The sequence below is a fragment of the Culex pipiens genome, unplaced genomic scaffold (assembly GCF_016801865.2).
Source record: "Culex pipiens pallens isolate TS unplaced genomic scaffold, TS_CPP_V2 Cpp_Un0097, whole genome shotgun sequence".
In the NCBI taxonomy this organism is placed as follows: Eukaryota; Metazoa; Arthropoda; class Insecta; order Diptera; family Culicidae; genus Culex; species Culex pipiens.
This window is the reverse complement of record NW_026292914.1, coordinates 1-21,612: the sequence shown is the minus strand read 5'-3', so window position 1 is coordinate 21,612 and position 21,612 is coordinate 1. Positions and strand designations below refer to the sequence as shown.

At 38.7% G+C, this 21,612-nt stretch overlaps 1 protein-coding gene across 1 annotated transcript; it reads left to right on the top strand.

Moving 5' to 3' along the window:
• Positions 1-1,600: 1,600 nt before the first annotated feature.
• Positions 1,601-11,909, top strand: LOC120431653 (uncharacterized protein K02A2.6-like). Its single transcript, XM_052711534.1, has 2 exons — positions 1,601-2,050; positions 10,050-11,909. The coding sequence occupies exons 1-2, from the start codon at positions 1,601-1,603 to the stop codon at positions 11,907-11,909; spliced, it is 2,310 nt and encodes a 769-aa protein (XP_052567494.1).
• The last annotated feature ends 9,703 nt before the right edge of the window (positions 11,910-21,612 follow it).

Sequence of the window (21,612 nt, the reverse complement as noted above, 5' to 3'; positions counted from 1 at the left end):
CCACCCTACTTTGACCTTGCCGACTTCCAGCAGCTTAGACGCCGAAGGCGTCGAAAGTCGGATCGACGCAATTTGCGTGCCGCCGTAGGCTTTCCTCAACCGGATTGCCATCGGTGTCGTACGGTCATCCAGAAGAACGATCAGCGCATCTTCCAGCTCTTCCTCCGTCGTGATCTCGTCCAGGTTCCTGCACTCAATCGTTGTCTCCGGCGATAGCGCCCTTACCTTCGACTCGCAGCCTACGGCTTTCTCGACGAGGGATTTAAAAGCTGAGCTCTTGACCGCGGGATCATTCTTCAGCTCAAAAAGCATCGCTCCGGTCTGTGTGCGCCTGGTTTTAACCACGTTCTCGCCAAGCTCCTTGAGTTCCGGATCGGTTCGTACTTTCCGGAGGAGGTCTGCGTACGAAACACCTTCCTTCACCTCGACCACCAAAGCCTCGCCTTTGTTACGCTCCCTGCGAAACTTGGTTTTTTTTTGGGTTTTTGGGTTGTGTGTGTGTGTGTGTGTGTGTGTGTGTGTGTGTGTGTGTGTGTGTGTGTGTGTGTGTGTGTGTGTGTGTGTGTGTGTGTGTGTGTGTGTGTGTGTGTGTGTGTGTGTGTGTGTGTGTGTGTGTGTGTGTGTGTGTGTGTGTGTGTGTGTGTGTGTGTGTGTGTGTGTGTGTGTGTGTGTGTGTGTGTGTGTGTGTGTGTGTGGTCCAATTCAATACCCGCTGCGTCCACTCTGTAAGGGCCCTAATGCAGATTTTGGGGTTTTTGCTGAATGGCACTATTTCGCACATGGCAAAAGCTCTAGAACCCATGAGAATTATTTCATCTACTACAGCCAGCTCTACATGTGTTCTCGCTTTAAATAAAAGAAGAAATAAAAGAAATAATTCGATAATGTTGGAAGAAATGAGGAAGTAGGAAAAATATGAAAATAATAGAAAAATGATATTTTTTTGTAAATTGTATTGTAACGGCTATGAGCTCTAGCCTCAGAGAGCCGATTACGACTGTCTCGCCCCGAAGCTGGAAACCGAACCTTTTTGCTCCAGTCTGATAGTCTGTTCACGTGCCTTACGCGCGGCAGAACTCACAGCTATTACTGCTAATAATTATAAATAAAAGCTACCGAAATAAAGTGAATTCAAGCTAAAAAGAACGCTACCTGTTTCAATCGCTATATCAAATCCCGGTTGACCGTTACAACTTGGGGGCTCAACCGGGATCCCTAACATTGAGCCTGAAGAAAAAGCTAACTAGTAACTATATTATGCTAACGTGAACTGAAGATGTCGAGCTACAATCCTAGTTATAGTTATAATTACTATGATCCGTGGGCATATAGTGCTCCCTACGGCTACTCATTAATTGGACAGTATGTGGTTCCCGTTCACGTGCCCAGGTTGGATCCATCGTGGGCCGAAGAGATGCAGAATTCGATACAAACCTTGAAAACATTATTACTAAAAGAATCGGAAAAACCAAAGTGTTCCGTTGATTCCCGTCCGAGTTGTGCTAACCAAGAGACAGCAGTGCAGAAGTTTATGGAAACTGCCTCAGCTCAGCTTTCATCTGTGCCTGCTGTGTCATCAAGGTGCTTTGAAGTGATCCAGATGGTATCGGTGGAAACGACAGAAAAGGGTCCAGATTTCGAGCAACCTATCAGGAGTCTTGCAGATCAACCCACAATACCCCTGCAAACCTCGAAACAACTACAACCGTCGGAGTGTAGTAGCGTTTGTATCCCCGTTGGTCCCGTCACATGCACACCAACCCAACCTCCAGATGTGATTGAATCACCCACGGCAACTTCTACTATCGAAGACCTGCGAACACGACAAACGCAGAATAATGCAGAAGAGATGGATAGTTGTGCGAAGCTGATTACACTCGATCGTGAGCGATCGCGGAGGGACAATCCGACAACGACGAGCAATACTACGAGAACGCAGCTATTGTACATCGACACTGATACAATACAAGCCGAGCAGAATTCTAGTTTACGGCTCGGACTTGGGGGACTTCGGCTGTTCTACGACGAAGTGAAGATTAATCTCGTTCGGGTAGGGTTGTTGTGGGTAATTTTCTGCCTGTTCGAAGATCGCTCCTGTTTTAGAGAAATTTGTTCTCTCATGCCAGAAGCTGCGGGGGGAGTTGTAACGGCTATGAGCTCTAGCCTCAGAGAGCAGATTACGACTGTCTCGCCCCGAAGCTGGAAACCGAACCTTTTTGCTTCAGTCTGATAGTCTGTTCACGTGCCTTACGCGCGGCAGAACTCACAGCTATTACTGCTAATAATTATAAATAAAAGCTACCGAAATAAAGTGAATTCAAGCTAAAAAGAACGCTGCCTGTTTCAATCGCTATATCAAATCCCGGTTGACCGTTACAGTATTGTAAAAACTCTGTAGCATTCGGCGTGCCTTCCGATCAACGATTATAAAAGAAGGACTTATAAAATTAAACCGATTCTATACAAATGTCTTTTGCACCGTGAAAATTTAATACATTATTTGAAAAATTTTGCACAATTTACCCGACGCCGTGCCTTCTGATCAACGATGATATAGGAAGGGCTTTTAAAATCACAAAACAATTAATGCGCGCTGCTCCACCAACAAAAATCGACACAATTCGAAAAACCTGGAAAATAAGTTGATAAACATTAAACGAACTCATTCATACAAACGCTTACATACCGCCTATGACACCAGTAAAACCCAAAATACTTTCTTACCTAAATACTTTTGAATACATTTAAGAAATATAGAGTTGCGTTCGTGAAGTTGAACGGTGCGGGTCGCGGTCATCACGCAAGATTTCGTTGCCGTTTTCGACTTTGTTGTCCCCCCGATTGCGTTTGTTTTTCTATCCGGGCGGTTTCGCGGAGTTTGACAGTTGCGTTCGTGAAGTTGAACGGTGCGGGTCGCGGTCATCACGCAAGATTTCTTTGCCGTTTCCGACTTTGTTGTCCCCCCGATTGCATTTGTTTTTCTATCCGGGCGGTTTCGCGGAGTTTGACAGTTGCGTTCGTGAAGTTGAACGGTGCGGGTCGCGGTCGCACGCAAAGTAAACCCGCAATTCAATCGCGGAGTACAAGGGGAAGAACGGTATTAAAAGTATGTAAAGTATGTAAAGTATGTAAAGTATGTAAAGTATGTAAAGTATGTAAAGTATGTAAAGTATGTAAAATGCGTCAAAACAAAGGTAAACGCAAATCTTCTGAAGATTTGGTCGTTACATTGGTGAAGCGTTTGAACGCTAAACCGGCTAACGGAAACAGAAAAAGAAAACAGCCTCATCCGAGGTCTGATTCTGATTCTGAAAGTGAGGTCAATCCTCCAATTCCATTGGCAAACAGTTTCGGTGTTTTATCCGAAACTGTTGACAAGGATCCTTCTCCTCGTACTGAGCCTTCTGTCGTCGAGAAACGAGTAAAGGCTCCGCCAATTATAGTGACTTCCGTCTCCGATTTTACCAGCTTTCGAACGCAACTGAAGAATTGCAAGGAAACTTGCAATTTGAAGGTTTCGTTCCAGCTTGGTCGAAGAGGAGAATGTCGCTTGTTGACGGAATCTTTACAAGATCACCAAACTTTTGTTGGTTATTTGAAAAACCACAAACACAATTTCTACACGTATGAGACCAAGAATGCTCGTCCATTCAAGGCGGTCCTGAAAGGTCTCTCCAACGACTTGTCGGTGGATGAGATCAAAAACGAACTAAAGGTGTTGCTTGGCTTTGCCCCATCCCAAGTAATACAAATGAAGAGAAAATCAAACGGGATATTTCTCGCTTTGGTTTGACTTCACAATTTTATCTGATTCATTTCAACAGAAATGAAATCAACAATTTGAAACTTTTGGAAAAAGTAAAGTTTTTGTTCCATGTACGGGTAAAGTGGGAGCATTTTAAGAAACATGGCGGTAATGGCCAGAATCTGACCCAGTGCCGGCGTTGCCAGGCATTCGGTCACGGTACTGATCATTGCGCCATGGTTCCAAAATGCATGGTTTGCGGGGATTCTTCTCACGACAAGGACAATTGTCCCGTGAAAGAAGTCACCCAATTTAAATGTGCAAATTGTGGTGGAAATCACAAATCAAATTTCTGGGATTGCCCCATCAGAAAAAAACCCGATTTAATCCCACCTGGGGTGAGAAAGAGCCTTTCTTACTAAAGAATATAACAATGGTAGAACTTCTTTCAATTAATAATATCGACTTTGATTATTTATAACGTCAGCACAAAAGAAAGTCTTATGATGAAAGCAAAGTATTATGATGATATTATGAGTATTATGAATGATATGATTTCCAAAAGAAATAAAAAACGCAATTTTCACCAAAAGATATGAAAATGAAAAAAATTTACCATATTTTCATTTGAAAACTGTGTATTTTGTTGAAAAGTCTGGCCGCATCCGAAAACAGATGGATATTTCGAAATTTGCGTGGCAACTCGCCCAGGTTCAGCACACTAGCTTTCATCTGCATTTAGAAGAATCGAAATCGGATATATGGGAGCTGAGAACGGCGCGACACAAAATTTTGCAAAATTTTACCACATACGAACATCACTCGACCTCCACGAAATTTATTTTATCAAAATTCGAGGGTTGGAGATAGACGATTTCTGTCAAGGTGAATCGATAGAGCGTCGAAAATCGATGCAGTGTGATTTTTGAATCGACATATTTACGAAGATGGAAATGACGTCCTGCCTTAAAGTAAAACCTATACCTTTCTTTAGTAAGAAAGGCAAAAGGTTTTGGATTCTCGTGCTAAGCATCAGCCGAAATCCAAACCGAAATTTTCTCAAAGTCAGGTTGTACCTGCAACTTTAAATCAAACGTTCGTGCTGTCTCACTTGAACAATGCTAGAAATACCCCTACCGTGGAAAAGAAAGGTAACAGCAATGGTATTTCTTATGCCAACGTCGTTTCGGGTTCGGGTTCATCCACGAATTTTAAATCCTCTACCAATCTTCCTGAAATTGGGCAGGTACCTCAAATTTCATTTGAAAATGTTTCTGCTGGCAACGCTTTGGGATCTTCTGATCTCGGCGATGTTACGTTTGAAAAAATGACTTTTTTGCAAAACTCACTGTTTGGTTTGATTCAAACAATGAGTAATGCTACATCCATGATGGAAGCAATCCAGATTGGATTAAAATTTGCGAATGATGTTGTTCTTACCCTGAAGTTTAATCATGGATCTAAGTAATTCCATCAATATTATGAATTTTAATGCTCGCTCTAAGCGAAAGAAAATGATTTTTTCAACTTTCTACGAGTTCATAACGTGCATGTTGCTGTTGAGCAGTTCTCTAGGATTTCGGCCATTCCATTTTTTTTTTGTATTTTTTAATCCGACTGAAACTTTTTTGGTGCCTTCGGTATGCCCAAAGAAGCCATTTTGCATCATTAGTTTGTCCATATAATTTTCCATACAAATTTGGCAGCTGTCCATACAAAAATGATGTATGAAAATTCAAAAATCTGTATCTTTTGAAGGAATTTTTTGATCGATTTGGTGTCTTCGGCAAAGTTGTAGGTATGGATACGGACTACACTGGAAAAAAATAATACACGGTAAAAAAAATTTGGTGATTTTTTAATTTAACTTTTTGTCACTAAAACTTGATTTACAAAAAAACACTATTTTTAATTTTTTTTATTTTTTGATATGTTTTAGAAGACATAAAATGCCAACTTTTCAGAAATTTCCAGGTTGTGCAAAAAATCATTGACCGAGTTATGAATTTTTTAATCAATACTGATTTTTTCAAAAAATCGAAATTTTGGTCGTAAAAATTTTTCAACTTCATTTTTCGATGTAAAATTAAATTTGCAATCAAAAAGTACTTTAGTGAAATTTTGATAAAGTGCACCGTTTTCAAGTTATAGCCATATTTAAGTGACTTTTTTGAAAATAGTCGCAGTTTTTCATTTTTTTAAATTAGTGCACATGTTTGCACAGTTTTGAAAAAAATATTTTTGAAAAGCTGAGAAAATTCTCTATAATTTGCTTATTCGGATTTTGTTGATACGACCTTTAGTTGCTGAGATATTGCAATGCAAAGGTTTAAAAACAGGAAAATTGATGTTTTCTAAGTTTCACCAAACAACCCACCATTTTCTATCGTCAATATCTTAGCAACTAATGGTCCGATTTTCAATGTTAATATATGAAACATTTGTGAAATTTTCCGATCTTTTCGAAAAAAATATTTTCGGAATTTTCAAATCAAGACTAACATTTCAAAAAGGGCAAACATTCAATATTACGCCCTTTTAAAATGTTAGTCTTGATTTGAAAATTTTGAAAATATTTTTTTCGAAAAGATCGGAAAATTTCACAATTGTTTCATATATTAACATTGAAAATCGGATCATTAGTTGCTAAGATATTGACGATAGAAAATGGTGGGTTGTTTGGGTGAAACTTAGAAAACATCAATTTTCCTGTTTTTAAACCTTTGCATTGCAATATCTCAGCAACTAAAGGTCGTATCAACAAAATCCGAATAAGCAAAATATAGAGAATTTTCTCAGCTTTTCAAAAATATTTTTTTCAAAACTGGGCAAACATGTGCACTAATTTTAAAAAATGAAAAACTGCGACTATTTTCAAAAAAGTCACTTAAATATGGCTATAACTTGAAAACGGTGCACTTTATCAAAATTTCACTAAAGTACTTTTTGATTGCAAATTTGATTTTACATCGAAAAATGAAGTTGAAAAATTTTACGACCAAAATTTCGATTTTTTGAAAAAATCAGTATTGATTAAAAAATTCATAACTCGGTCAATGATTTTTTGCACAACCTGGAAATTTCTGAAAAGTTGGCATTTTATGTCCTCTAAAACATATCAAAAAATAAAAAAAATTAAAAATAGTGTTTTTTTGTAAATCAAGTTTTAGTGATAAAAAGTTAAATAAAAAAATCACCAAATTTTTTTTACCGTGTATTATTTTTTTCCAGTGTAGTCCGTATCCATACCTACAACTTTGCCGAAGACACCAAATCGATCAAAAAATTCCTTCAAAAGATACAGATTTTTGAATTTTCATACATCATTTTTGTATGGACAGCTGCCAAATTTGTATGGAAAATTATATGGACAAACTAATGATGCAAAATGGCTTCTTTGGGCATACCGAAGGCACCAAAAAAGTTTCAGTCGGATTAAAAAATACAAAAATTAAAATTGAAGAAAAAAGACCGATTTCGTAGAGAATTGCTCTGTTATAACCGAAACATTTTTAAAAACTGGCACTTATTTGAAAAGTGATCCAGATTATAAAGTTATAACCAATAACAGAATGAATCGAAATGGCGGTGGAGTTGCAATGACTAGTATGACTTATAGCACGTTACGTGACTTTAAGTTAAATGTTATTGAAAGTTTGGGCATTGAACTTGAAACTTCTTTTGGAAAAATTATGATTGCAGCTGCATATTTGCCTTTCCAATGCACTGGGGAAAATAAAAATTATTTTAAAGGGGATTTGAATAAACTTACTCGGCATAGATCTCGATTTTTGATCATCGGTGATTTTAATGCCAAACACCATTCTTGGAATAATTCAAAAGCAAATTCCAATGGTAAAATTCTATTCAGAGATTGCACTTCTGGTCTTTATTCGGTTTTATACCCGAATGGGCCAACTTGCTTTTCTTCTGTTAGAAATCCATCAACAATTGATTTGGTTTTGACAAATCAAAGTCAGTATTGTGGTCCTTTAGTGACTCATGCTGATTTTGATTCTGATCATCTTCCAGTAACTTTTTCACTTTCTCATGAAGCAGTTACCAGACCCAATAGTTCTGTGTTTAATTACCACAAAGCTAATTGGGACAGGTATCAGCATCATATTGAGAATAATTTAAATCAAGATTTTGTTTTAGAAACCAAAGCTGATATTGATTCAGCCTTGGAATCTTTAACTAATGCGATTTTGGATGCTAGGAATATTGCTATTCCTAAAGTCCAAGTCAAATTTGATTCTCCCATTATTGATGACGATCTTCAGCTTCTGATTCGTCTGAAAAATGTTCGCCGAAGACAGTATCAACGTTCTCGTGATCGTGCACTGAAGCGAATTCAAAAAGATTTACAAAAGGTTATTGACCACAGATTCACTCTCCTGCGAAATTAAAAGTTCGCAAGAGATGTCGAACAAATTAAACCTTATTCCAAACCTTTTTGGAAACTTTCAAAGGTTCTTAAGAAACCTCAAAAACCAATCCCTTCTTTAAAAGATGGTGATAATATTCTATTAACTAATGAAGAAAAAGCTCAAAAACTTGCTCAGCAGTTTGAGAGTGCTCATAATTTCAACTTAAATGTTTTGAGTCCTATTGAAGATCAAATTTCAATAGAATTTCAGAATATTGTTGAACAAGAGTTTTCATCAGATGAAGTTTTTAATACGGATCTGAATGAAATAAAATCTATTATTAAAAAATTTAAAAATATGAAAGCCCCTGGTGAGGATGGCATTTTTTACATTTTAATTAAAAAATTACCAGAAGCCACTTTGAGTAGCTTGGTCAAAATTTTCAACAAATGTTTTGATTTGGCATATTTTCCCAGTAGTTGGAAAAATGCCAAAGTAATTCCGATTTTGAAACCGGACAAATATCCTGCCGATGCTTCAAGCTATCGGCCCATTAGTTTGCTTTCATCTATTAGTAAATTATTCGAAAGAATAATTCTTAATAGAATGGTGACGCACATTAATGAAAATTCAATTTTCGCTGATGAGCAGTTTGGATTTCGCCTTGGGCATTCAACTACTCATCAGTTGTTGAGAGTTTCAAATTTAATTCGAAGCAACAAATCTGAGGGCTATTCTACTGGCGCTGCTCTTCTAGACATAGAAAAAGCATTTGACAGTGTTTGGCATAAAGGTTTGATTGCGAAATTGAAAAGGTTTAATTTTCCGATTTATATCGTGAAAATTATCCAAAATTATTTGACGGATCGTACTCTGCAGGTATGTTATCAGAATAGTAAATCTGATCAACTACCTGTACGTGCTGGCGTCCCTCAAGGAAGCATTTTGGGTCCAATTTTATACAATATTTTTACTTCTGACTTGCCTGATTTGCCCCCAGGATGTCAGAAATCACTTTTTGCTGATGATACAAGCATCTCCGCCAAAGGTAGAAGCCTTCGTGTCATCACAAGAAGATTACAAAAAAGCTTGGATATTTTCAATTCTTATTTGAAAGAATGGAAAATTACTCCAAATGCTGCAAAAACTCAACTTATTGTTTTCCCTCACAAACCAAGGGCTGATTTTCTCAAACCAAAAAGTCATCACATTATAAAGATGAATGAGGTAAATTTAAAGTGGGAGGATCAAGTGAAATATCTTGGACTTGCTTTTGACAAAAACCTTACTTACAAGGATCACATTGAAAGTATCCAGGTAAAATGCAACAAATATATTAAATGTTTGTATCCACTTATAAACAGGAATTCTAGACTTTGTCTGAAGAATAAACTGTTGATTTATAAACAAATTTTCAGACCTGCCATGCTTTATGCTGTGCCGATCTGGACAAGCTGTTGCTTAACCAGGAAGAAAAAACTTCAGAGGATTCAGAACAAAATTCTGAAAATGATTCTGAAACTTCCTCCCTGGTTCAGCACCAGTGAACTTCATCAATTAGCCGAAGTTGACACTTTGGATGTTATGTCCAATAAGATAATTGATGCATTTCGACAAAAATCATTGCAGTCTTCAGCTGCATTGATCCGCTCTTTATATATTTTTTAAGTTATTTTTAAGGTATCCCTTTTCCCTATTGTACATGTAGGACCTCCTACATTTGAAATCACTGAATAGCGAAAGCTACAATATTTCATGAATAAATGAAAGTTGCTAGTATTTAAAATTGAGGTGAAAAGTCATCGATTGTGATTGGACACTCAATAATATTTTAACTAAATGAATGTACATGGAAGAGAAAATCAAAATAAATATAAATTAAAAAAAAAACACACACGGAGGCCTGCCCTTTTGTAAAACACGTCTGCAAAGAGTGTAAACAAATCGGGCACAAAGACGGCTACTGCGCGTTCGCGAGGCCGTCCGGGAAACCGCAGCGTTCCAGCGTGAAGGAGGTCTCGAGCGACCAGACCAGCGCCCGTCGCAGAAGGAAGTTTGTCAGCATCCTGATCAACGGTAAGCCGATCAAGCTCCAAATCGACACGGCCTCGGACATCACGGTGATCAGCCGCGATAATTGGTTGGCTCTTGGATCTCCCGCAACTCGCCCGACAAGTCACGAAGCTACTAGCGCGTCTGGTGGCCACGTCAAGCTGGAGGCAGAGTTCGAGTGCAGCGTGACGCTGCAGGATTCCTGCCGCTCAACCGTCTGCTACGTCGCACCCAACAGCAACCTGAACCTGCTCGGGTTGGACCTGATCGACGCTTTCGACTTGTGGTCTGTCCCGCTATCGTCGGTGTGCAACCGGGTGACTGTCGCGGACGGCGTTCTGGATCAAGTTCACCAGCTGCAGCGCAAGTTTCCGGAGGTCTTCTTGGACACTCTGGGCCTCTGCACGAAAACGAAGGTGAAGCTGTTTCTGAAGCCGAATCAACAGCCCGTGTACGTGCCGCGCCGGCCAGTCGCGCAGACCGCCTACGAACCGCTGCAGGACGAGCTGAAGCGTTTGGAGAACCTGGGGATCATCTCGTTCGTCGAGCACTCCGACTGGGCCGCGCCGATTGTGGCTGTACGGAAGGCGAACGGCAGCATCCGGATCTGTGGAGATTACTCCACCGGGCTCAACAACGCGCTCCAGCCGAACGATTACCCGCTGCCAGTGCCGGACGACATCTTCGCATCCCTTGCTGGAATGCGCCATTTCAGCATAATTGATCTCTCCAACGCCTACTTACAGATCGAAATGGACGAAGATTCGAAGAACCTCCTCACGGTCAACACGCACCGGGGGCTCTTCAAGTTCAACCGTTTGGCACCGGGCGTGCGTCCAGCCACGGGCGCTTTCCAGAAGATCATGGACTCCATGACCGCTGGCCTGACCGGAGTTCGCGTCTATTTGGACGACATTCTGGTTGGCGGGGCCACTGAGGAAGAGCATCTACACAACCTGCACGCGGTGCTCGAGCGCATCCGCGACTACGGTTTCCACCTCCAGCTCTCCAAGTGTCGTTTCTTCATGGACGAGATCAAGTACCTGGGCCACGTGGTCAACAGTTCAGGTATCCGCCCCGATCCGGCCAAGCTCCAAGCGATCTCCACGATGCCGCCTCCGAAGAACGTTCCAGAGCTGCGCTCGTACCTCGGCGCAGTGAACTACTACGCCAAGTTCGTTTCGGAGATGCACCGTTTGCGCCATCCGATGGACCAGCTGCTCAAGGCCAACGCACAGTGGAACTGGACCAAGGATTGCCAACGCGCGTTTGAGGAATTCAAGCGCCTCCTGTCGTCAGATCTCCTGTTGACGCACTTCGATCCTCGCCACGAGATCATCGTTGCTGCCGACGCGTCCAACACCGGAATCGGTGCCTGCCTGATGCATCGCCTGCCAACAGGAGCCATCAAGGTCGTGCAGCATCGTAGCCGTTCGCTCACCCCCGCCGAGAAGAACTACGGACAGATCGAGAAGGAAGGTCTCGCACTCGTGTTCGGTGTCATGAAGTTCCACTCCATGATCTATGGCAGACACTTTACCCTGCAGACCGATCACAAGCCCCTTCTCTCAATCTTCGGCTCGCACAAGGGCATCCCAGTTCACTCGGCGAACCGACTGCAGCGTTGGGCCATCATACTGCTCACCTACGACTTCCGTATCGAGTACATCGCTACGGATCAGTTTGGCTATGCGGACGTGCTCTCCCGTCTCATTAGCCAGCACAGCAGAGAAGACGACTGATCCGGAAGGCTACGAAGGAGTCGAAGTCGTTGCAAGCGGTCATCAAGTACCACCACGAAGGCTGGCCCGAGTCTTCCACGATGATCGCTGAACCCGAAGCGAAACTTTTCTTCTGCCGCCGTTTTGCTCTCAGCGTGGTCGAAGGATGTCTTCTCCTGGGTGAGCGCGTCGTCGTACCGGAAGTGTACCGCAAGCGCATTCTCAAGCAGCTGCACAAAGCGCATCCCGGAATTGTGCGCATGAAGTCGCTTGCGCGCTGTTACGTGTTCTGGCCCCGAATCGACGCGGACATCGAAGACCTTGTGCGCGCTTGCCCAAAGTGCGCCGCTGCAGCCAAGCTTCCAACCAAGGCACCGCTCCAGTCCTGGCCGACCCCGAACGGCACTTGGGAGCGGGTCCACATCGATTACGCCACGGTGTATTTTTTCGAGACCTCAAAGATAAAAAAAAATCGGTATGTCTGATATTTGGAACCGTGAAAGAAGGGCTCTTTCCCGACATTTTGCGGGGTATACCGAAATATTTCGTCGGGGGATCTAGAGCAACTATTTTTTTTTGAAGATTATTTTTCGATTTTATGGGATATTTGTTCAAAAAAGTCACAGAAAATCGGTTCATTCATGTTGATATCACTCAAATTTCTTATTAATATGCCTTGGGGATTCTAACCAACTACATTTGATCAATATTTGACCTCCAATAAACAAAAATTCGAACCAAATTTACCAGATTTCTAGCTTTCTTAGAAATTACCCCAAAATCCAAGCTGGAAACCCCGATTCGACCGAAAGTAAATCTTTTCTTTGTACTGGATACAAATTTGAGCATTTAACAATGCAAAACATAGATTATTTATTTAATAAGCTGTTTATTACCCAATAGGTTCCAAAAATTATTTTTTCAATCCTCTGCCACATTACACCATTTTAAAACATTTTAGAATCAATCACATTGTAGAAAACAGTTTTCTGAACAAGTTCCATAAAAAAAGATTCAGTTTTGGTTTAATATAAGCAGAGATATGCCCAATTTCCTGAAATAAATAGTGCCTTTCTCCAAAATATCTTAATTTAATTACCTTTCACATGATGGGCACTGCCTACTAAGTTTTGTAATGAATGCTATAGAATAATTTTCATGAACTTCGTCAAAACTTGTTATAATTTCTATGTTTTAATAAAATATTATCATCATAAAAAATATCTTAGTAGGCAGTGACCATCATGTGAAAGGTAATTAAATTAAGAAATTTTGGAGAAAGGCACTATTTATTTCAGGAAAATGGGCATATCTCTGCTTATATTGAACCAACACTGAAACTTTTTTATGGAACTTGTTCAGAAAACTGTTTTCTACAATGTGATTGATTTTAAAATGTTTTAAAATGTAATAGTGTGATGTGGCAGAGGATTGAAAAAATATTGAACCAATTGGGTAATAAACAGCTTATATATTTAAAAATCTATATTTTGCATTGTTTAACACTGGAACGCCCAACGCATGTCCAACTTACACGGACGCCCAAGCCTCCCAAAAAAGGTGGAACGGCAACTTCAACTCGCTGGTTCTAGGGCATAACTCAACCAATCGGGACGATTCTTGTTTCCAGTGATTTGTAAGAATGTCTAGATGATCCTAAATTTTTGCAGAACTTGATTTGAACAAATATGTAATTTCTGCGACCAAAAACATCGTTCCACCTTTTTTAAAACGACTGCCCCCGCGTAATTTTTGGCGAATTATTTTTTACACGCGATAAAAAAAGTTGGAACGATGTTTTTGATCGCTAAAATTACAGGTTTGATCAAATTAATTTCTGCAAAGTTCTAGAATCATCTAGACATCCTAACAAATCACTGGAAAGAATTATCATCTTGATTTGTTGAGTTATGCCCGAGAAACATTGAGTTGAAGTTACCGTTCCAACTTTTTTGGAGCCTTGGGCGTTGGAATGTTAATACTCAAATTCGTATCCGGGCAATGTTTTGCTGTATTTTCATGACAAATTGTACAAGGGAAAGATTTATTTTCGGTCGTATAGGGGTTTCTAGCTTGGATTTTGGAGTAATTTCAAAGAATTTTAGAAATCTGGTAAATTTGGTTCGATTTTTTTATTGGAGGTCAAATATTGGTCAAATGTAGTTGGTTAGAGTCCCCAAGGCATATTAATAAGAAGTTTGAGTGATATCAACATGATTGCACCGATTTTCTGTGACTTTTTTGAACAAATATCCCATAAAATCGAAAAATAATCTTCAAAAAAAAAAAATAGTTGCTCTAGACCCCCAGACGAAATATTTCGGTATACCCAGCAAAATGTCGGGAAAGAGCCCTTCTTTCACGGTGCCAAATATCAGACATACCGAATTTGTTATCATTAGCTTGTTCTAAAATACACACCGTGAACCTGCTGTAACCTTCATGTCATCCCAAAACCACACACGCATACAGACAACCAGACGTATTCAATTTCCTCCTTCGCCGACACCAATACATAAGCCGAACCGAATCGACGCCGTGTAAGCCATCAACATGGACAGGAAAGCACTTCCGTAGTAACATTTCAATAGGGCGAATCCGCGTTTGTAAACAAACAGTCTATCCCTTTTGCTCAAGTGACAGTTCACGTCAAGTAAGACAGGGATAGACTGCTTGTTTACAAACGCAGATACGCCCTATTGAACTGTTACTGCGGACTTGAAAAAACTCCGAAATCAAACATAAGAACACACAAAACTCCACCAGAAAACTGATCCACGGTTAGTCCCGGGCTGAAATATTAAAAAAATGAGCGCCTGGTTAAAACAAAACACCCAAATACACAGAAAATACACGCGCGCGAGACACGACGAACCGCACTCGATGACAGCACAAACCGAACTCCTTTGACCGAGTTATGACCGAGTTATGAATTTTTGAATCAATACTGATTTAAAAAAAAAAACGAAATATTGGTCGCAAATTTTTTTCAACTTCATTTTTCATTTTTAGTGAAATTTTGATAAAGTTTACCGTTTTCAAGTTATAGCAATTTTTATGTAAATTTTTTGAAAATAGTAGCAGTTTTTCATTTTTTTTTAATTTGTGCACATGTTTGCCCACCTTTGAAAAAAAAATATTTTTGATAAGCTGAGAAAATTCTACATATTTTGATTTTTTGAACTTTGTTGATAAGACCCTTAGTTGCTGAGATATTTAATCACGCCTAACACTTCTAAAGGGTTAAACATTCGATATATTTTTTAAGAAGTGAGCACCTAGAACTCCTCGACATGACTTCAAAATGGGACAGGCAAGTGTCCACTAACGGTTAAAATACCCTGGTACACACCAATTTTTCATTACTGAATTCTTGAAAAACTTTAAATACTTTAAATACTTTAAATACTTTAAATACTTTAAATACTTTAAATACTTTTAATACTTTAAATACTTTAAATACTTTAAATACTTTAAATACTTTAAATACTTTAAATACTTTAAATACTTGAAATACTCTAAATACTTTAAATACTTTAAATACTTTAAATACTTTAAATTCTTTAAATACTTTAAATACTTTAAATACTTTAAATACTTTAAATACTTTAAATACTTTAAATACTTTAAATTCTTTAAATTCTTTAAATACTTTAAATACTTTAAATACTTTAAATACTTTAAATACTTTAAATACTTTAAATACTTTAAATACTTTAAATACTTTAAATACTTTAAATACTTTAAATTCTTTAAATACTTTAAATACTTTAAATACTTTGAATACTTTAAATACTTTAAATACTTTAAATACTTTAAATACTTTAAGTACTTTAAATACTTTAAATACTTTAAATACTTTAAATACTTTAAATACTTTAAATACTTTAAATACTTTAAATACTTTAAATACTTTAAATACTTTAAATACTTTAAATACTTTAAATACTTTAAATACTTTAAATACTTTAAATACTTTAAATACTTTAAATACTTTAAATACTTTAAATACTTTAAATACTTTAAATACTTTAAATACTTTAAATACTTTAAATACTTTAAATACTTTAAATACTTTAAATACTTTAAATACTTTAAATACTTTAAATACTTTAAATACTTTAAATACTTTAAATACTTTAAATACTTTAAATACTTTAAATACTTTAAATACTTTAAATACTTTAAATACTTTAAATACTTTAAATACTTTAAATACTTTAAATACTTGAAATACTTGAAATACTTTAAATACTTTAAAAACTTTAAATACTTCAAATACTTTAAATACTTTAAATACTTTAAATACTTTAAATACTTTAAATACTTTAAATACTTTAAATACTTTAAATACTTTAAATATTTTAAATACTTTAAATACTTTAAATACTTTAAATACTTTAAATACTTTAAATACTTTAAATACTTTAAATACTTTAAATACTTTAAATACTTTAAATACTTTAAATACTTTAAATACTTTAAATACTTTAAATACTTTAAATACTTTAAATACTTTAAATACTTTAAATACTTTAAATACTTTAAATACGTTAGCCCGTTAGCCCGTTAGCCCGTTACAGTACGGTTTGGATGCTGTTTTGCTGGTGTTTATCAAGTGTAGTTGCGCATTTCGTGTGTCTAGGTGGTGTTTTTTTGAAAGTGTTGGTTGTTGGTGTGCCGAGGAAAAAGAAGATTTACGGATTTTCTTCGAAGTTTTTGGGTTTTTTCAAGAAAAAAAAACGTTGTTTGAGTGCCTGCTTCTTCTTTGTAGTGTTCGTTTCAGAATCGGTTCGGTTTGCGTGTGACGGCTGTCATCGTGAAAAGGAAGGCTGACTTCGCGCTCGGCAAAGGGGGGGTAGAGAAACACGCCGTTGTTTTGACGTCTTCCGAGGTGATGCGATGTAAACATAAACAAAACGAGCTTCGGACATTTTAATTAAAATACTCATTGGTGCACGACGAACTCTGCCAACTGAGTGGTGTTTTAACAATTTTAGGTTTACGTTTTAAATTGATTTGCGTTATGTGGCTTGTCCATGTCCAGTCGCGTTCGATTGAAGTGGTTTGACGATGACACAAAACGTCAACTCAATCGTGCTGGTTGTGAGTGCTAAAATAGGTGTGCAGTGAGGGGGGATTGTGCTGATTTTTAAGTACTGTGGAGGGATGCGGCTAACTGCCGCATAAAGAGAGGCAGCTTCCTTCTAGGTGCTTATGTTAGCGGCTGCATTTGTTTGTGAGGAAACGAGACCGGGAGCGTCACAAGAGTGTTAAGTGATAAGAGGTGGTCAACGGTCAACGCTCATCTGTTGCTTGGAGAGTAGGATACATCATTAACCTAGCAAGGAGGGGAACTGCGTAGTATGCTGAGAGCGATGCTGGGCTTAGCGACATTGGACAACAATGAGCATTTTTTTGGTGAACTCCGGTGAGCACGTTCTATGTTGTTTTATGTATGAAAGTGTGTGTGTGTGCGTGTGTGTTTTTTTTTTACAAGGTCGGAATCTGCTACCAGACACCTGAGAATTAATTTCTCAGGTAGTGTGGGGTTGGGAAAAACGAATTTCCCGACCCACTAAACCAGTCCTTGAACGCCATGCCCTTTTCTCGCCGGGACCACCTTTCGGTATAACTTCGGGGGGAGGCGTTGCATTTTCTGCACTAGTCTACTTACAGGATCCATGCCGGGTACTAGAACCATTTCCTGTTCCACATACATATGAGTCCATGCGAGGGTTTAACCGCGCCCAAGAATCGCGTTGCTTTTGATCGGCTAGTCATATGCAGCCCTCTCCTTGGACCATCGAGACGTGTACCGATTTGGTAGAGCCAACCGTCATAACGTGCTCTCCTTCACAGCCACACTCGTGGGTTCTCGACTCCTGTGACCATCGAGACGTGTACCGATTTGGTAGAGCCGACCATCATAACGTGCTCTCCTTCACAGCCACACTCGTGGGTTTTCGACTAGGCTCCTAGTCGTTCCTCCTCTGATCGTCTCTCCATTTCCGCTGGAGAGCCGAAGTGATCTGCGTCACTGCTCCGACGACCGCATTCCACATGGCAATGTCGCTGCACATTCTTTGCACCACATTATCCGGGCTGGTGTCTGCTCCGATAATTGCCAGCATTTCGCTTCGCGCTGCCTCGAAGCGAGGGTAGGCAAACACCACGTGCTCCGGTGTTTCCTTGCACTCGTCGCAATCCGGACAGAGAGGAGACTCTGAATGTCCGAACCTGTGCAGGTACTTCCTGAAGCAGCCATGGCCCGACAGGAACTGTGTGAGGTGGAAGGTGACCTCTCCATGCCTTCTGCTCACCCACGTGGATACGGACGGGATAAGCCGATGCGTCCATCTGCCTTTCTCCGTAGTGTCCCACTCACGTAGCCACCTTGCCAGCGATTCGGCTCTCGCAGCTTCCCGGATACCTCTCGTGCCTCTTCGGGTGTAGCACACGGTGTCCTCTTCTAGTGTGATTCCGATGGGGATCATTCCGGCTATGACACCAACTGCTTCCGACGAGATGGTCCTGTATCCCGAGCAGGGGTAAATAACACGGGAATACCAAATTTTGGTATTACTTGGGCAAATAACAGCGACCAAAATGTGCCCTTGGTTGCCCAGTAATAGATGGTAAAATACCATGAAATCATACCAAAATCTTGTATGTGTAAGGGCACAACAATACCAAACCATGTTATTCCAAGGGTAAAATAATACCTCAAAATAGAATATAATCAATACTAAGTTGAGGTCTTCTGGATTTTGAACATTGCTTGAATACCAAAACTTGGTATTACCATGGTTTTATTGTTAGGTATTCCCGCGCACTTTGAAAATCATATTTTGGTATTTCTGTGGTCTTTCACATACATGATTTTGGTATGATTTCATGGTATTTTACCATCTATTACTGGGCAACCAAGAGCACATTATGGTCGCTGGTATTTGAACAAGTAATACCAAAATTTGGTATTTTCATACCATTTTTAGTGCAGCAGTTGCAGTTAGTGAAAAAACGGAAATTATTCATATGCAACAGCCAAATCTACTCACCTGATGATTCCATGTTGTTATTAGTGATATTCTTCACCACACCGAATGCATTTGTCATTGATGAACGGCCTGTGCTTGAAGTTCTTGAAGCTTCTGAAAAATAACAAAATTGAAAAATAAGTATTATTAAAATGAAACTGAATTGAAATTCACCAAAATTCATTAATCTGTCGATTGACTCGTTTTTCAAAGTATTTGGTTATCCCAACTTAGAGATATTTCAACGTTTTTGAAAAAAATATTGGTGGGTATATCACACTTATTTTTAAAATCATCTTTAACATTTTTGGGTTTCAAGTCATTTTAGCGCAAAATTAATTAACTCGTAATTTTTTTTTAACAAATTTCCCATAGTTTCAGAGAAAATTGATGAAACCTTTCAATATTCAAATAATACCAAAATGTGCCATCCTGACTTAGAAAATTTTCCACAATTTCAAGTCATTTCTGTAGGGGGTATATCAAAAATGTTTAAAATCAAGTTTGAAATTTCCGGTTTTGAATGAAAGCATTCGCTTTGAGACATCATTTTAGCGCAAAATTAATTATTTTGTCAAAATTTTCCCATAGTTTCAGAGGATTTTGATAAAACACTTAAATACCAAAATAATACCAAAATGTGCCATCCTGACTTAGAAAATTTTCCACAATTTCAAGTCATTTCTATAGGGGGTATATCAAAAATGTTCAAAATCAAGTTTGAAATTTCCGGTTTTGAATGAAAGCATTCGCTTTGAGACATCATTTTAGCGCAAAATTAATTATTTTGTCAAAATTGGTCAAAATTTTCCCATAGTTGCAGAGGAATTTGATAAAATACTGTAGTACCAAAAGAATACCAAAATCTGGTGTTCGATCATTGACAAATTCTGCAATTTTGCAATATCAAAACAATACCTTAAATTGGTATGATACCACATTTTGCTCTTGCATAATCCTTAAGACAAATTTTAAAGGGTCCAGGAATACCAAAATTTGGTATTGATACCAGAGAAAGGTATTATTACGCATTTCCCTTGTTATTTACCCATGCTCGGGATGCGCTTGCAACCCGCATGGCCATCAGTCTCTGCGTTCTGTCGAGCAGCGCTCGATTTCGCATCGTCCCCAGCGCCGTCCACCATACCGGTCCGCCGTACCTAAGTATGGACGTATCGACACTTGCCAAGAGACGGCGCCTACTGCTCCTGGGTCCAGCGTTGTTCGGCATCATCCTCGACAGTGCCATGATCGCCTTAGCCGCCTTCTCGCAGGCGTAATCGACGTGACTGTTGAAGTTCAGCCGGTCATCCACCATCACCCCGAGGTACTTTAGCGCTCTCTTCGAGTGCTCTGCCGGAATGATAGCGATTTTAGCGTTTTGTTTCACTAGCTGTGATGAAATCAGTCTTTCCTTTATCACCGTGAATCGGAAAGCACGCCGCCGGATGAGTTCGTCGGGGTTTTTGTGTTTTAATAATTTATTTATTTATTTAATTCAAATAATGTAACTTAAGGCTTAGCCTTTTAATTTGTTACAAAGTGTGCAGATGCAGGATTTAATTCAATATCGATAAATCGATTCCTTAATGCTATGCTTCTCTTTATCCTAATTCTAATTTACGCTGGCGAGTTCTGACAGTAGGTTTTCTTTGAAATTTTTATAAGAATGACTATTTTTTATACTAATGCTTAATTGATTCCAATTCACAACCCCTCTTGCGAAGAAAGATTGACTATAGTAAAAAGCCGAATGTTGCGGTATCAAAAAACTTTTAGTTCTTGTAGATCTTAACGGTCTGAGTTTAGTATATAAATATTCTGGTTTTTTAGTATGAATAATTCATACTATGGTAATTTCATTACAAACACGCACGGCGAATAATTCATAATATGGTAATTTCATTACAAACACGCACGGCCAAGAGGAGTTAATACGGGTAGAAAATATTTATTTTTTAATATTCTTAGGTAAATCCAATTGGAGTAACAACGCGTCGCGTCACTAGTTTCTTTTCTTGAGCTTGATTAAACACAAAAAAAGCTTTCTGCTGGACACATTACTATGCGTTACAAAAATCTTGACGTTTTATTAAATATATAAAAAGCTAATCGGGATACACGCCAGGGCTGCGGAGTCGGGTCGTATTTCAAGCGGCTTTCTGGGATTAGCCGACTCCGACTCCGACTCCGGCTCCGGCTTTCAGATCCAACCGACTCCGACTCCGACTCCAACTCCGGCCCACCTACTCTAGCCGACTCCGACCCCGACTCCGACTCCGACTCCAGCTTTCAAAAAATTGTTGGCTCCGACTCCGACTCCACATATTTTTAAATATTTCAAAAGTTAGTTTAATATTATTTTGAAAACATTGATAAATAGAATTTATTAAAAACTCTTTAAGTGAAAAAACCGGAAAAAAGTTTCTAGTTTCACAAGTTTTAGATTGTTGAAACAGGAATAAAAAAAAACGCCAGAAGAAACCAGAAATTCTGAAGACTTTTTCAGAATAACAGTTTGGTAAGTAAATTTGGATTTATTACTTAATCTTTAATTTTCATTAAATTGATTAAAAGCTAAAATATTAAATTGTTATTTTTTTAATGATCATTAAAAGAAAGCTGGCTTTAATGATTGATTTAAGATATAAATTCAATTTGCTCACTTTTATGTTGACATTTAT